At 40.7% G+C, this 17,390-nt stretch overlaps 1 protein-coding gene across 1 annotated transcript; it reads left to right on the forward strand.

The window, feature by feature from the left end:
- The first annotated feature begins 2,280 nt into the window (after nt 1–2,280).
- On the forward strand, nt 2,281–17,268 carry atp7a (ATPase copper transporting alpha). The gene is made up of 23 exons (XM_053324523.1): nt 2,281–2,495; nt 3,695–3,824; nt 5,107–5,611; nt 6,087–6,863; nt 7,451–7,663; nt 7,772–7,935; nt 8,189–8,350; nt 8,510–8,586; nt 10,323–10,545; nt 10,703–10,936; nt 11,051–11,142; nt 11,541–11,668; nt 11,945–12,099; nt 12,185–12,319; nt 12,547–12,741; nt 12,920–13,102; nt 13,225–13,438; nt 13,542–13,688; nt 13,823–13,965; nt 14,136–14,339; nt 14,584–14,701; nt 14,968–15,070; nt 15,194–17,268. The coding sequence occupies exons 2-23, from the start codon at nt 3,705–3,707 to the stop codon at nt 15,465–15,467; spliced, it is 4,566 nt and encodes a 1,521-aa protein (XP_053180498.1). The 5' UTR covers nt 2,281–2,495; nt 3,695–3,704; the 3' UTR covers nt 15,468–17,268.
- The last annotated feature ends 122 nt before the right edge of the window (nt 17,269–17,390 follow it).

The raw sequence follows: 17,390 nt of genomic DNA on the forward strand, positions 1-17,390 counted from the left end.
AGAGCCAGAGCACCGATACCCATCATGTGCCTCCTTCCACCGTGGCACCATTGAGAGCATCTTGACCACCAGCTGCATCACTGTGTGGTTTGAAGCTGCACCTCCTCCAACAAGAGAACCCTCCAGCGGATAGTGAATGCAGCAGGGAAGATCATTGGTGCCTTACTCTAACCCTCCCTTCTGGACATCTACACCACCCGCCTGGCCTGTTAAGCACTCAACATCGCACGTGACCAGCCCCACCCACCCCTCACACAGCTTCTTCAGTCTCTTACCATCTGGGAGGAGATTCCACAGCCTTCGGGCCGCACCTCAGGACTGAACAGCTTCATCCACCAACCTGTGAAGAAGTTGAACTCTCTACCCTCCCTCCCCCCTCTGCACTCTTTGCCCAAACTTGACCCCAACTAATTCTCACCCCTCTGCCAATACAGGAACTAGGCTAACCCCCCCCCCCTCCCTTAATTGTGGAAGATATCCACCTTATTTTCTTAAAATAAACTTAAAATAAACTTTTAAATACATGTTTTGCTCATAATGAAGATTTTGTCCCTCGTCACTTGTATTGTAAGCACGTCTGGAGGGGATCTTCTAATGGCCAGTGGAAACAGGAGCAATGCAGACATTACAGCAAACATAACCTCTTTCCAAGAAAACCTGACTGTTGTTTTAAGACACACTTGAAAAAGTGTGAATCTATCTTTTAAAAAGACATTTAGTGTAATTTCCATAAGAGCTTTTTTGTCAGACTAAGACCACTGGTGATATAGGATCATATTTCATGGAGAGCAAAGGGCACTTAGATGACGGCAGACTGACAGTAAATAGCCAGGTGTACAAAGGGAGGAACAATGTGACAAGAGGTGGAGAGAAGGTCATTTAAAAATACTAATCACAATAAGAGTGCTACAGTGGTCCCAAGATTCGCTGGTTAGGCTCACTTCATTTTCAGGCTGCAACCTTGTCAGTTATCAGCAGTGGGAGAAAAAGTATCCAGATCGGTTCATTTACTTAAGTAAAAGTGTTGACTACTGCAATGTAAAAACACTAGTCTGGTTAACACTAGACCCTACCACGAGCAAAGTGGAATGTCGCTGGAAAGAGAGCATGGGTTTACCCAGACTATAAAAACACACCATTACAAGTAAAAGTCCTGCATAAAACAATCCTATTTAAGTAAATGTACAAGTGCATTTTAATGCAAGTCTTGCAGTAAAGGTAGTTTATAATTATATCATTAGATTATTAATACTGAAGTGTGAGAGTAGCATGTTACTGTTGTAGCTGCTGGAGGTGGAGCTAGTTTTACTTTATATCTAGTTAACTAGTTTAATCCAGTGGTTCCCAACCTAGGCAAGGCAAGGCAAGGCAAGGCAGTTTTATTTATATAGCGCATTTCATACACAATGGCAATTCAATGTGCTTTACATAAAACAGAAAAACATGCAATTTGAGAAACATTAAAACATACAACCTAGGGGTTGGGCCCCTCCAAAGGGTCACCAGATAAAGGGGTCGTGAGATGATTAATGGAAGAGAAAAGAAGAAAAAAAAAGCCCTGATACACAAATCTGTTTTGAGTTTTTTGACTTTTTTTCCAATATTTGATATTCAGTGAAATATTGAATAATTCTAACATGTATTGACGTTCATTGATGACATGGTCAGAGGGAAAATCACTATTTGGTGGAGCTGTTAACAACTTAGACATCTGAAATGTGACCCTGACTACATACTGCTTTTTGTAAGACGTCAAAAGACAAAAAAGTTGGAAACCACTGGTTTCATCTTTAATAATGTGTTGTGTTTTAAAAGTTTGTGATATTATTCATTGTGTCAAATCTTCATCTGTAAAATAACTAAAGCTGTCAAATAAATGTAGTGGAGTAGAAAGTACAATATTTCCCTCTGAAATGTAATGTAGTGGAAGCATCATATTGAAATACTTAAGTAAAGTGCAAGTTGCCTATCTAAAAAATGTACAGTATAATAGGCTACTTGCGTTACCTAAATTCACTTAGTTACTTTCCAACACTGGTTATTAGCAAATCCCACCTAAACCATTGTCGTAATCCCAATATAAATCCTCTCTAGTCTTTAAACAAACAATGTGGACCTGGCATTCAGGAGTTATTAAATCAGTAATAAGAGTAAACAGATTTGCAGTGCCTGTGAGGTAAACTTCAGGGCAGCAGTTAGAGGCTGTGGTTACCATGGATTCCATCGCGTAGCCCCGCCCCTCCGCTGACGTAACGCTGTTCAGCCGTCAGTCACGTCGGCTTGCGAAGAAGAAACAAAAACAGCTTGACAGAGCTCCGTTTTGTGATAACAGGAGGAGAAAACTCTAATTTCATCACTCTCTTTTATTCCTCAGAGGCAGCACGATGCCGAGAAGTGTTCGTCGTATTGCTTGTAACGAAGGGTGAAGAGAAGAAGCTAAATTGCTAACGTCAATAGCCTGTAGCTAACTAACTGATTACTTCCCTCTCAATAAGGTGAGAGTTGTGCTTCTTTTTAACTTTCCTGCTCATTTTAACGATTGGTGTGTTTTTAACTAGCCAAACACTTTGTCAAATAGCTAAAGAAAATATATTGTTTCCTTCTTGACACCATGACTGACTTTAAATGATTATATCATACTGTACATTGTTCTGGTAGTTTAGCAACAATCAGGCGCTAGCTCACTGTTAGCTGGTTTAAATGACATGTTAACATTAAAAAGACTGAGCCTCTCAGCCACCGTCACTAAAAGCCACAAAACTAACCTTAGAGATTTGATGTAGCTGACGTTAACTCTCTGTGTTATTATACTTTGATGGGTAAACTGCTTAGTGCGAAGTTAGTGACTTGCATTTTTCTTGTGGTCTTCTCTGAGGCCGTTTAACTATCTCAGACAACTTCTCATTTTAAGTTCTGGTCATCAAGACCCAGAGTCCTGCTGGTTTTCTGTCCTATCAGTCCGTTTAGTGGCATTCATTGTGGTGTAATGGAAGTAAAACAGCTGAAAATGTTTGAAGTCTTTGACTATGACCCTTGATTAGATGGACATGATTTCTACTAATAGGGGTCTATGTCGGTAAGATCAAAAATATAGAGCTATGGTGATATAAAGTGTGGCAATTGATTGATAGTAAGTGGAAATGACATATTGTCACCTGGTCACATTTCCTGTAGGTCAGTAATGCCATCTGGCTTTCATAATATTTCAAGCTTAAAACTGATGTAATGGTGGTGTAATGGAAGTAAAACAGCTGAAAATGTTTGAAGTCTTTGACTATGACCCTTGCATTTTTTTTACACCATTGTACAAAAAAGTTTTGTTTATTTTTTTTTGTTAGGTAAAGATGCCAGAAGTGGAAATGATGACATTTATGTTTTAAATTCTTAACATCAAGATTATGTGATTATTTTTCAGTGTAAACATTAATCTATAAGAAATGTTGATAAATGTCTTATTCGTCTTTTTTTTAAGGGTAGCATTACTTGTTATCTTTAAAACAGTAGTGTGAAGAATTGAAGAAGGGATATCTTTCTATGATCCTGTATCCCTTTCCTGTATCCTGTGTCCTTTCGTATCCGTTTGAGATCCTTTTTACATTTTGAGAGAAGAGCCTACCTGTCTCTTCTTTGTTTTGCATTGACTGTTTGATGCTTTCCCTCAGTGGCTTTGTTTTGTCCTTTTTATCCTTTTTAGATTAAGAATCATGACGCAGAAAGTCAACCTGTGTTCAGTTTCCCTTGGAGTGGAGGGTATGACCTGTGGCTCCTGTGTCCAGTCCATAGAGCAGCGTATCGGGTCTCTCCCTGGAGTAATCCATATAAAGGTGAACATTTTAAAGCTGTCAGTTTCTTTCCCAATTAAGTTGCAGTTTTTAAAATTAGCTGACTTCAAATTTTTTGCAAGACATTTTTAGTTCAAAAACAGGATCTGAAACTACGTGTGTGTTGTAACAATGCCATCTGAAGTTTAAAACATTAGAACCTTGTGGATAAGATAGATATCTCTTATTGAAATGTTTCTGCCCATTTAAGTTATAATGTTATGCAGATCATAGATATTTGTCCCCATACTCTTACCCCCTCAGGACCATCCAGTTTGATTTACAACCAAGTAACATCTATGTAGCCACAAGTGATCGCTAAATTACAATAGTTGTGGCCTGCTGTTTTGTTTATTGTGTGTTTACCCCTCAGGCTGGGGTTAAATGAGAAGATAACCTAATAATGTGTTCTAGATAGAGCTCTGCCCTTTGCAGGACAGTGATAGCAGGTCGATATGCAGTCTGTGTCCACAGGACATTTAGTGTTTTTACAGAAATTAGTGCCTGGTTTGTTTTATGGTAATCTCTATAGACATGATCTGGTTTTGCTTTGTCATTGTGTCATTCTTAGTTTTTCTTTCATTCTCAGATGAAAATGGTTAATCTGAGAGGCAGGCACACTCACTTACTACTACACCCCCACTGTGGTTTGTAACTTATGGCTCAGTCAAGTGATCCCTTCTTTGTGTCACATGTTTCCTTCTTGCTGAATAGGGAAAGCTAAGGGTCATCATGCAGTTGAAACATGCTGTAAGCTTTTCAAGGCCATGGACTCATTTTACCCATTTTTTATTTTGTAAAGCTCCATTGTTGAGATAAGGCAGATTCTTGTTATCGGTTCACTTATACACTTTTCTACTGTACATCAGAAGATGAAAAAAGAAAAAGAAATTTAGAAAATGCTATTTAGAAGAAAACCACCAGAAAACTAGTACATTTAACTTATGTGAGTGAACCCAGGCAGAAGGCGTGTGCTAGGAGATATTCTGAAAATATGATTTAAACTGATTTTTAAAGAGTTGGTCCGGCGAGTCAGATTATTGGACTGGGTGAACCTCTCAGACAAAACCGTATCTCATTTAGATTTTATTGTTCTAGTAGAATTTAAAGGTTCCACTTTTTAAAAATAAGATAGTATAAGATATTCCTTTATTAGTTCCACAGTAGTGAAACTGAAACTGAAATTAGTAGTATGGATTTTTACATATACATTTGACCCTTGTGCCACATTTTATGACTGTGATATTGGTTTATTATAAACTATAACAAGTCTTTTATTTTATAGGTGTCTTTAGAGAACAAGGATGCCACCATCATATTTGAGCACAGCCAACAGAGCCCAGAGTCTCTGTCAGAGGCCATCGACGACATGGGATTTGAATCAAGTCTATCAGAGTCCAGCACAGCCACACCCATTTTCACAGATACCCAGTTGGTCCCCACCACAGGCCTGACTCCTGCAGCTCAAGAGGAGGCCTTGGAGAAGCTCTCTCAGATTCAGGGAGTACTGGATGTCAGAGAGAGCCTGGCTCAGGCAGGTGTTACTGTCACCTTCCTCCCGTCCTTGACTTCTTCGCAGCAGCTGAGTGAAACAGTGGCCAGCCTAATGCCTTTGGAGATCCCTACACCCAGCAGCCCTAAGCAAAAAGGCCTAACCTTGTCCCCGTCTCACAGCACAGGAGGAGGGGTGGCACTCCTGAAATTATGCATTGAAGGAATGACCTGTCACTCCTGCACCACCACTATTGAAGGGAAGATTGGAAAACTGAAAGGGATTGAAAAGATCAAAGGTAATATGCTTGACCTGTTCTACCACACTGTCTGAACTAAAAATGGTTTTAACACAGCTGGTGCACAGCTGGAATGCATATCTTAAAGTTGACAGGTGTCATTGTGTTTGACAGGTTGTCTCTGAATTCATTACTGACAGATTGCTCAACAGGATTTAACTATGACTCATGAAATCCTTATACTCATTGTCAGCAAGGAGTGACATGTACACAGATAGGATTAGGTTTGCTTTGCGGGTATATATTAAACATACACTGTTGTATACAATGTGTACAATGTAATGTTTACAAAGGACAACAGTTAAATACTCACAAAGCATTTTTACAATGACTAAATGCTCAATGTGCTTAAATTTCATGTCAGAATCTGCCTCATCTTTTCATGCACAGTCACTATCAGTTCCAGGTAAATTACATCATAATTATATCCTTTATGCTGTTTATTAAAAAATTGTCATGTCTTTAATGTCTACAGTTGTTTTAGAGTCTCAAGAAGCTACAATTGTCTACCTGCCCTACCTCATCACTGTCCAAACCATCATCGATCAAATTGCTGTGGCAGGCTTCAAAGCTGTTGTGAAGTCCAAGCCCCGTCCTCTGCAGCTGTCCCCCAGTGAAATCGAACGTTTCGTTGATTCTCAGAAACCAATCGTTTCTTCACCATCTGAGACTTCAGAGGAGACAGAAATCTTCATAGACACAACTCTTGTCAGGCTCAGGGTGAAAGGCATGCACTGCCGTTCCTGTGTGGTCAATATTCAAGACAATATCTCCATCCTACCTGGTGTATCCTCTGTGGAGGTCTCTCTAGAGGAGGAGAAAGCCTCCATTTGCTACGACCCTGTAGTGGTCACAGTGCCTCAACTGCAGCAGGCAATTGAAGCGCTGCCTCCAGGAAACTTCAAGACTCAACCCTGGGACTCCACTGGCATTTTCAATCCCGTATCCACCTCACCCATGCCGACCTTATCATCATCTCGGACTCTTGGAGCGCCCCATGCCAAAGCTGCTGCCTCACAGCCTTGTTTTAACCAGCCACTGGCTTCTGTGGTTAATGTTCACATTGAGGGCATGACATGCAATTCCTGTGTCCAGTCTATCGAAGGCATGATCTCCCAAAGGAAGGGCGTGACGTTAGCCCAGGTTTCTCTGGCTGATCACCAGGGGATCTTTGAGTACGATCCCCTCCTGACCTCACCAGAGGAGCTGAGGGAGGCCATAGAGGACATGGGCTTTGACGCCTTCCTTCCTGGTAAGGGGATAGATTGTGTGACTGTAGAGTAATAATCAGATAGCAGCATAGACACTCAAGCTAACAGTTAAACTTAGAAGAATTGTTTGTCTTACTCCACTTGGATGTTGGACCTTTACCGTGTAAAGCTATGTATATACATTCGTCAAACTTTTGAAGCCATTCATGTTCAAGTATGCAGGTTACACAAGTGTGATGTGGAAACTTGCAGCCTTCAGTGAACATATGCAGAGAATGGATGTTTCTGTTCTGTGAAGTAGCAAACATGTTGTGTCCAGCAGTTAAACTTTTGAAATGAAAAATATTTGAACATTAATGTGTTATTGAGTTTTCAGGGCAAAGGAGCAATGTCATTTATAACATATAATATCTAATTATTTTTCAAAGCAAAAAATGTTGTTAGATGCTTTAAAAAATATCTGGAGGGGATCTTTATTTTCTTTGACTTTAGATGTTACACTTCTGTTCAACTGTGTGTTCCCACAAGGTATTTCTGTGAATCCAACTCAGCCAGTGGCAGCACTTGAGCTATGATAGCCAACTGCAAACATGGATTTCTTTTAATAACTATAATTTGTTGTCTACAGAGACCAATTCCCTGCTGCCTACATCAAACCCAAGTCCCTCGAAGTCTTTAAGTCTGGCACCTGTGAAAGATAAGGAGCTCAACAATGACTTGCACAAAGAAACCCCCCAGGCACACAATGGAGAGACACACTCTAAATGCTTCATCCAGATCGGAGGCATGACCTGTGCTTCCTGCGTGGCTAACATCGAGAGAAACCTCAAAAATGAACCTGGTCTGTAAAAGCAGCAGAAATTCATATATTTTTTTAAGTTCAGTAAAGATTGAATGTATTTCATGAGTATGAATTCAATCTAAATGGAAAATCTGTAATTTTGTGCAGGTATCTCCTCGGTTCTGGTAGCCCTTATGGCCAGTAAAGCAGAGGTGCGGTATAACCCAGAAGTCATCGACCCCATGAAAATAGCAGAGTGTGTGAGAGAGCTGGGCTTCACTGCCTCAGTTATGGAGAACTATGAAGGCACAGATGGAAACCTAGAGCTAGTGGTGAGTCAGATCAAGGCTGCATTTAAATGATATTCATGTTGTATTAGAAAGACAAAGTGCGATCAACACAGTAATTTATTTCTACAATATGATTGCTGTAAATAAACACTTCCATCCCTGGTTGAGAGTAATATCTAATACATATGACCTGTTTTTTAGTATCTCAAATGAATCATGCCAGCTCCTCTTTTCATCCCCTCTATATATTTTTGTCTCTTTCTCTACTTGATTGCTCCTCTTCACCTTTTTTCAGGTCAGGGGAATGACGTGTGCCTCTTGTGTTCACAAAATTGAATCCAACCTTATGAAAGAAAAGGGGATTATATATGCCTCTGTTGCCTTAGCAACCAACAAAGCACACATTAAGTATGACTCGGAAATTATAGGGCCGCGAGACATCATCAAGCTGATTGAGGTATTACTCCAGTTATTTATACATTTGTTCACTTATTTTTAGTAACGTTCATCATTGCATTTTGACACCAACTCATATTCATGCAAACTAGAGAATTGGTGAATTTTATTATACTGACAATCAGAAATACCCTTGGAATTAAATTTGACTGTTCTGTAGAACCTGGGCTTTGAAGCATCTCTGGTGAAGAGGGACCGCACTGCCAGTCATCTGGATCACAGCAAAGAGATACGACAGTAAGAAGCATTTTGTCTTTGTGCACATTTCTGTCCAGTTTTTTGTCAATCTTAAGCCATCTCTTGATCTAGGATTTTGTTCATATGGCTGGTGTGTTGTCAGATTTTTTATTTTTTGAGAAATCTGTTTATTGGCATTTGTAATTAAACACATACAAATCACAGATTCAGTAAATGTACACATTAACCCCCACCCCCACCCCATTGTCCCAAATCCTCTAAGAGAAAATAAAATAAAACTGTTGTGTTGTCAGATTTAACTGAAGCTTGAATTACTATTACACCAAATGATGACTCAACTATTCATTGTACTATTTCTTAAAAAGGAGTTATTTTTTTAGATCTGGCAACTGCTAAAATGAGAGATGGAAACTCCCACTTACAATAGATTCTGTAATTACAACCCTCCAATATAGTGCTAAGGAAAATACAAGATGCCCAGCTGAAGGCTATGTAGGGTTTCATGACAATTTAGAGATCACTAGTTGGAGAATATGTTTTTGAAACATACGGCACCAGTCAAAAGTTTAGACATACCCTTGAATGAGTGTGTCCAAAACTTTGACTGGTACTGTAGGTGATTTTATTTTGGGTAGGACTGAGGGACACAAAGTATATAGGTTCTGTAATAATATATATGCAGCCAAATGAGAAAATATACACTCCACCGTATTAGTTACTCTCTTCTAATACTGGGTAGGCACCCCACTTGCTCCCAGAAAATGAGATTCTCACACCAGGTCATATTTTGATGAGCACTGTAGTTTTACTTTCCTGTTCTTGGCTGACAGGAATATAACTCATTCACATGTTGTGTGTTCAGAGATGCTTTTCTGTATAGTACTTATTTTACATGCAGTTCTGAGTAACCAATGCCTTCCTCTCAGGTTGAGCCAGTCTGGCCACTCCCTGAACGAACGAGGCATCTTTCACCCACTGACTGCCACTCACTGGATGTGTTTCTTTTGTTGTTGTTTTTTTAAATCACCATTCTCTAAACTCTAGTGTTGTCTGTAGGAGATCAGCAGTTTCTTAAATAGTCAAACTACTGGCTGAATAGATATTTACCACTTTATTAGATACACCTTATAATAGAGTAGCCACTGAGTGTATAAATGCAAGTGTGTTGTGTGTTTATACTATTTCCAGTATTTGTGGGTTCATGTGTCATTAAGCATCTCCTCATATATTCAAAGTAAATCACAGAATGAAATGTATATCTAAGGGTACACTATACAGGATTTGTCAGCTGCTGTTTTTAAATGCAGCATTTAAAATCGGCCCCTCCTCCAATGAACACACCTACACACACACACACACTGTGGGAAGGTGCGACATCGCCCGATTTTGTGTGAATGTAGAGCTTCATCTTGCCTGCTGTGGCTTCTCTGCTCTGAATACATACATGACACAGAAACAGCAGAACAGAGAACACAGAGATGGAGACAGAAATATAACCTGGTTGCTACTCTATATGCCCCAACCTCACACCTGTGCGCTGTACTTGGCTAGGGACTACACACCCACTGCCCAAAGGTTGATGACCAGATCTGTCCCAAACAAAAGAAATAATAGGCAGAGGCAGGATAATACTCTGCCACACTATTCTAGTGGGTCCTAAGGAATGATTGAGAGGGGTTATTTTATATGAGTCTATGTGTTGTTTTTAGGGAAATCCTGCTTTATCTAAAGTACCTTTTTAAATAACCTGCACACAAATGTCTCTGCTCTTTAAGGTGGAGGAAATCTTTCTTGGTGAGCTTGATTTTCTGTGTGCCTGTGATGGGGATGATGATGTACATGATCATCATGGACTACCAGATGAATGCCTCACATCAACACAACACCACAGTAGAGGACCGTAACCACTACCACTCCACCATGTTCCTGGAGAGACAGCTGCTCCCAGGACTCTCAATTATGAACCTGCTCTCCTTCCTCTTTTGTGTGCCTGTGCAGGTAATTCAGATGGATTAAGTGCACTCCCAGGAAACTAGATATTGAAATTTCAGCCGGACATTTTTGTGATTGTGAGAGAAGCACTCATTCAGCAGTCATAAGAGAGTTGTTTGGTGTTCAGTGGATGACGTCTTTTTTTGTCTTTTCCTCTCTTTAGTTTATTGGAGGTCGCTACTTCTACATTCAAGCCTACAAAGCTGTGAAACACCGATCTGCCAACATGGATGTGCTCATAGTTCTGGCCACCTCCATAGCCTTCACCTACTCATGTGTCGTGCTATTAGTGGCCATGGTGGAGAAGGCAAAAATTAATCCTATTACCTTCTTCGACACGCCGCCTATGCTCTTTGTCTTCATCTCCCTGGGTCGCTGGCTGGAACAGATAGCCAAGGTTGAACTTGATAGCTATGATTTTTAGCTATGATTACCATTTTAAAATTTAGAACCGTGACATATTTTTTATTAGTTACTTTAAAATGGTTATTTGCCTTTTTCCTTCTTTCAGAGCAAGACATCTGAGGCTTTGTCCAAACTGATGTCTCTACAAGCGACTGAGGCCACAGTGGTCACTCTCGGCAACGACATGTCTATTCTCAGGTACTTCTTGTCCTCTACACTTTTTTGTTTTGTTTGCAAGAACCTCTCTTATCTGTAGTTGGTTTTAGATTACAACGTATTTTAATCTTTGCAGTTGAAATGCCAGAAGATAAACTGGCATAACAAAGACTACATAAAGGGATTTTCCACAGCTATGAATACTGTTTGATTAAGATGGCATAATGCGATTTCAATCAATACACAGTGTTTACATTTGCCAGTGTTGCCTATATCTGATATAAACCTCAAGTTGAGTTAGCTGTCTTTCTTATGTACATCAAATTGGACTTTATTGTTATCCAAAAATATAAAACTACAACAATATTTTAATATTTATAAGTGTATCGGCACTGTAATATGTATGGTGAGTTTTGAATAGTTTGACATATGTGTTCCAGTGAGGAGCAGGTGGATGTGGAGCTGGTGCAGAGAGGTGACGTGGTGAAAGTGGTTCCTGGAGGGAAGTTTCCGGTGGATGGCAGAGTCATTGAGGGACACTCCATGGCCGACGAGTCTCTCATCACAGGTTGGTCACAGTCAGTGGAAGGGCAAGTATTAGTTAGTTTTTATTAATGATTGGATACTGTGCAAGGATTATTCTCCTTAAACTGCCCTAATAGGCAGAATCAGTGTTCAACCTGAGAACAATGTCATAAAATAAAGTAATCGTTTATGACACATGTGGTCTGTGGTTATTATTGGGGCTGAGGTTTCTGCCAAAGCACCAGCAATTTACTCCAAATGGCTTGCTGCTGCTTTGAACTGTTGTGTTTTCTGACCAGCTGTTGCTTTGTGACTCCAGGTGAGGCCATGCCAGTGACTAAGAAGCCTGGGAGTTCTGTGATTGCAGGGTCCATTAACCAGAATGGATCTCTGCTGGTCAATGCTACACATGTTGGCATGGACACCACGCTGTCTCAGATTGTCAAACTTGTTGAAGAGGCTCAGACTTCAAAGGTGAATAATGGGGTTTGAGATCTGCACTGTGTCTACATGTTCTCACATGGTCCCAAGTGTTTGATGTCTGACATTTTATTTTTAGGCTCCCATCCAACAGTATGCAGATAAGATCAGTGGTTACTTTGTGCCCTTCATTGTCGGCATATCCGTCCTCACCTTGATTGCCTGGATCATCATTGGATTTTTGGACTTCCCTCTAGTGGAGAAGTACTTTCCTGTGAGTCTTATATTTAATCTAAATGTTTAATTGTTCCAAGTTTCTCAGTGTAGCACCAAAGAATTAAATATCTTCCTCTCTAATCCTTTCTACAGATGTAAAAACATTTTTATTAAAAACTGTCTCTGTGTCTCATTCCGCTCTTAATGTTTAATCAGTAAATGTGAAGATGCTTGCAATCAATTTTGGGGGAAAAAAGTACTAAAATCTCCCTTTACGTCCTGCAGGGTTACGACAAGAGCATTTCCAGGGCTGAGGCAGTGATTCGATTCGCCTTCCAGGCCTCCATAACAGTATTATGCATTGCCTGTCCCTGCTCCCTTGGCTTGGCAACTCCGACAGCTGTCATGGTGGGCACAGGAGTTGGAGCCCAAAATGGCATCCTGATAAAGGGAGGGGAGCCACTTGAGATGGCACATAAGGTGTGTTAATGATGACATTCTGTCACCAATGATTCTGTATGAAGTCAGCCAATTATGTAACAGACCGATTGTTAATTTAAACACAAAATGAGATGCGTCTGGTTTCCTAGGCTACAGCACAACACCAGTGTAGATACTTCTCTGATTAAATACCTTAAAAACAACTTTCTACACACAGGTCCAGTCAGTGGTGTTTGATAAGACTGGCACCATTACATATGGTGCTCCAAAGGTTATCCAGGTCAAAATTGTTGTGGAAGGGAACAAGATGCCGCGCTCCCGACTGCTGGCAATCGTGGGTACTGCTGAGAACAATAGTGAACACCCTCTGGGAGCAGCTATCACCAAATACTGCAAACAGGTTGGTTTCTAACTTAGATCTAACCCCCACATGGCCTCAAGCAAGTCCTTGTCTCAGATCTTTAGTCCGTCTTTTGATCTAGAAGTGTTATTAAACATCCGTTAATATCTGTGTGTGTGCAGGAGCTTGGCACAGAGTCTCTTGGCTCATGCACAGACTTTCAGGCAGTGCCGGGCTGTGGCATCCGCTGTCAGGTCAGCAACACAGAGTCCCTGTTGAAACAGGCGGACAGTGACAGTGAAGACAACAACCAGCGCAACAGTGTCCTCGTCCAAATCAGTGACACCCGGATGTCCACCAGCTCCCATCCACTCATCATGGACCCACAGCCACTTAGTATATTTCAAAAAACATTTTTGTTGTCATTCATATAGTTGTGTCTCATTTCCCTTTATGTTACTTTGCTGTTGTGAATCTAATCCATGTGATCTGTGTGTAGGCCTTGTCCAGACAGCCACCTATGTCGTCCTGATTGGCAATAGAGAGTGGATGAGGAGGAACTGCATGCAGGTCAGACCGGATGTAGATGAGGCCATGACGGAGCATGAACGCAGAGGACGCACTGCTGTTCTGGTAGCTATAGACAGTGAGTACCACATGAAATCTAATATCTGTTTGCTGTCACCTTCTCACCAACTACTGAACGTTATGTTATTCACTAATGGTTTTGTAGAAAATATCCTTTAATGCTTCCTGTTGAACACTTTGTTTTGTGCATAGATGTCCTGTGTGCGATGATAGCCATAGCAGATACAGTGAAACCAGAGGCTGAGCTGGCTGTCCACACTCTGACCAACATGGGTCTGGAAGTGGTGCTGATGACGGGAGACAACAGCAAGACGGCACGGGCCATCGCCGCTCAGGTATGGACGATATCCTTTATTTTATTTATTTTTTTAATATCAAAATGCAATTTTTATTGCACAGTTCTATTATATTTTATATTTATATTTGGGCATTAAGTTGTAAGAAAAAACCCATCATGTTGGTTGTTAGTGTATTTCTGAGCCTGTCTCTCTCTTTCTCCCAACAGGTGGGGATCAGGAAGGTGTTTGCAGAGGTGCTGCCCTCCCACAAGGTGGCCAAGGTGGAGCAGCTTCAGCAGGCAGGAAAGAGAGTGGCAATGGTGGGTGACGGTGTCAACGACTCACCCGCTCTGGCCATGGCTGACGTGGGCATCGCCATAGGAACCGGGACAGATGTGGCCATAGAGGCAGCAGATGTGGTGTTGATTAGGGTGGGTATTTTTGAAAGTCCATCATTGATTTATGTGGTTGCTCTTTGAGATCAGCTCAACGCAGTATTACAGTGTACAAGACAGAATCACATGTTGATCATGATATAAAAAGTATAAAAGTGATGTTTAAAAAAATCTTTTTTATCTTTTCTATCTTTTTTTTAATCTCTGTTATCTCTGCTGAGAGGACATGATTAAAGTAATGTAACTACTGTTTTCATAGCATTTCTTTTCTCCTCTGTAGAACGACCTGCTGGATGTGGTGGGCAGCATTGACCTCTCCAAAAAGACTGTCAAGAGGATCAGGATTAACTTTGTCTTTGCTCTCATCTACAACCTGGTTGGCATTCCTATCGCAGCAGGTAGGTGACTGCAAAAGATTATAAGATTTATTGAAATGATGCCATCGGCAGCCTACCGGTCAAGATGTATCCCACGAAACAGCAAACATCCAACCATGGACTTTTGTTGCATGTTGTTCTCCATCTCTTTCTCTCTCCTTGTTTTCTGCCATCTCTACTGTTTCTATATTAGACATAAAATGACTCCAAAAATATGTATTAAAGAATGATATCATCACATTGACAAGCTTGACCATAGCAATAATCAGAGCCTTGTTTGTCCTCAGGTGTATTCCTCCCCATTGGTCTGGTATTACAGCCATGGATGGGCTCTGCTGCGATGGCACTGTCATCTGTCTCTGTGGTTTTGTCCTCACTTCTACTCAAATGGTAATGAGCTGTTTGATGTTTTAGAAGTCTTTCCTTAACTGTATGCCTTGTTTTTCTCTCTTTTTAGTATATTTCTATCTAAAAACATTTGTATCTTTGTTTCTTCCCGATATCTTTGTCTAGTTACACTAAGCCCAGTGCTGAGAAGTTGGAGGCCCGTCTGGGTAACAGAAGGCAGCAGGGCAGCCTGTCCAATGTCAGCGTTCACATCGGTATGGGTGAGCTGCGTCGACCCTCCCCCAAACTCAGCCTGCTGGACCGTTTTGTCAACTACAGCCGTGCCTCGATCAACTCCCTGCGCTCGGACAAGCACTCGCTCAACAGCTTGGTCCTCAGTGAGCCCGACAAACACTCACTGTTGGTGGGGGAGGCACCATGTGAGGAGGAGTTTTGCTGAGAAGAGAATATGTAACGCTCACATGGGCCAGCAAAGGCTTTTGTATGCTGAAGTAGACCATAACTGCATTTATTGAAGGCTGGGCCACACTAAGCTGAAAGGGTTACATTGGATAATGGCCCATCCATCTGCTGTAGGTGCCCTCAGGGGCAGCTCTATTGACTTGAAGAGGGCTTATATGCCTCTTGTTTTCTTTTAGCTGATCACATGCACTTCAGAGCACGCTGGGGTGACATCCTCTCCATCAGTAGCTGACTATCTTTTGTTTAGGTCACTGCCCTCCGCCACACTCTTTGACCAAACCTTAAACACTTTGATCCTCTGACACCCTCAGTGTGTAGAGGTGTCTTCAGCATCTGCAGAGCCTTGAAGCAGATGTCCACAACCAGGAAGCAGAGTGATAATCAACTCCGCCACTACAATCTTTAACATCTATCCAAAGACATTTTAACAGTGTTGCCACATGTAGAAGTGGACACTACAGAGTTATATTTTAACAAATATTTCCTTCTATGGGAAGTTAGAACTTTGTTGTATAATTCTATTTCAGAGTATTTATATCACCCTTATTTATCTCATTTTCCTTATATCCAATGTGAAAATTGAAGTTGTTGAATCCAAATGCTAGTTTGCATTTTCAGTCTCCTAAAATGTGTAATTATTGAAGAAAGTAAGACTTTTAAAAAACTTGGTTATGTAACTTGCTGCAAAACGTGCAGAATGCTAATGAAGTAAGTTGTAAATGTAAACGTTACCCAAGTGCCAATTGAAATTGCCACCTTGGCAAAGTCCAACACATTCCAAAGATAGCACTGTACAGAGGTTACCTTGGACATAAGGTTCAAAAGTGTCAACAGAGATAAGGTCAAGGACTGAAAGACCTGAAGAAGGCTGACTGATGCTGACTGTAGAAGAGTTTGGTCTCAAGTTTCTCGTAGCGGCTTATAAACTCTACAGTTGTCAACCCTCTGGCTCTTTGGTTAATGATGTGAGATGTCTGTCAATGAATGTGAACACTATTTACTGTTGAATTTAAGCCTAAGTTGTTACATGAATGACACTGTGCTAGGATTACTTGATTTGCTTGTTGCAAAGAGGCATTTTGTGTTTGTGATGCGGTTTGTCATGAAATGGCCAAATCGTAAGTTCATTTGTATTCCCTATGTCTAACCCTAACCCTTATGTCATCACAACAAGCAAGATGGTGTTACTGTTGCAAAGCTTCTTTCTGTTTCTAAAAATTTCTATCATGGATGCAACTCTTTGTTCATTTCTCTACTTTTCTATATGATTCACGCCACTGTACTTGATCAAAGAAACATGTTTAAACCCAGGAGAGCAGGAGCCGCAAACTAAACACAGCCGAGTCCTGACAGTTTCACCAAACAAGTTACTAAGAGACAAATGTTTATGATTTAAATAGATTGTTAAATAAAGTATAAAGTCACATTATAAAAGTTTCACAGCATTTTCATCTTGCAGTCATGGACAGATGCTGTTAAACTGTCTGTGCTTTATAGAAGTTTCTTTTTACTTTTTACATAACTTCTTTGTTAAATTAGGAGATAGTCACAACAGTCCAGTTACTCCTTGAATAGATTACTCTTAGCTATTATTTTCTGCTGATCAAAACACATAAGTTTGATGCCTCTCCCATCATACAACATATTCTGAAGTTTTCACAGCTTTCTGAGTGCAATTATGCCAATCAGTTGTTTGTGTGTAACTTTGTAAAGATGTTCTTAATGCCTCAGATCTGTGTGCAGTCAAATGAAGCAAGTCCATGTTTGCTGTCCGTCATCGTTCCTCTGAACAGTATGTGCCTTGGATTAAAATGCTTTTGTAACGTCAGCCTGCTGTGTCTGCTTTAAAACCACAAGATGGCGCTGTGGAGCCATCACTTCCGTATCAACCAACACCAGA

Source organism: Scomber japonicus, chromosome 8, assembly GCF_027409825.1.
Source record: "Scomber japonicus isolate fScoJap1 chromosome 8, fScoJap1.pri, whole genome shotgun sequence".
Lineage (NCBI taxonomy): Eukaryota > Metazoa > Chordata > Actinopteri > Scombriformes > Scombridae > Scomber > Scomber japonicus.

What these genes read in the sequence shown, in the direction of transcription:
- atp7a (XM_053324523.1), top strand. Translation starts at nt 3,705, where the DNA reads ATGACGCAGAAAGTCAACCTGTGTTCAGTTTCCCTTGGAGTGGAGGGT. An exon ending in AAGAGGCTCAGACTTCAAAG is followed by an intron (nt 12,100 to 12,184) that starts GTGAATAATGGG and finishes TTTTATTTTTAG; the next exon opens with GCTCCCATCCAACAGTATGC. An exon ending in CAGATGTGGTGTTGATTAGG is followed by an intron (nt 14,340 to 14,583) that starts GTGGGTATTTTT and finishes TCTCCTCTGTAG; the next exon opens with AACGACCTGCTGGATGTGGT.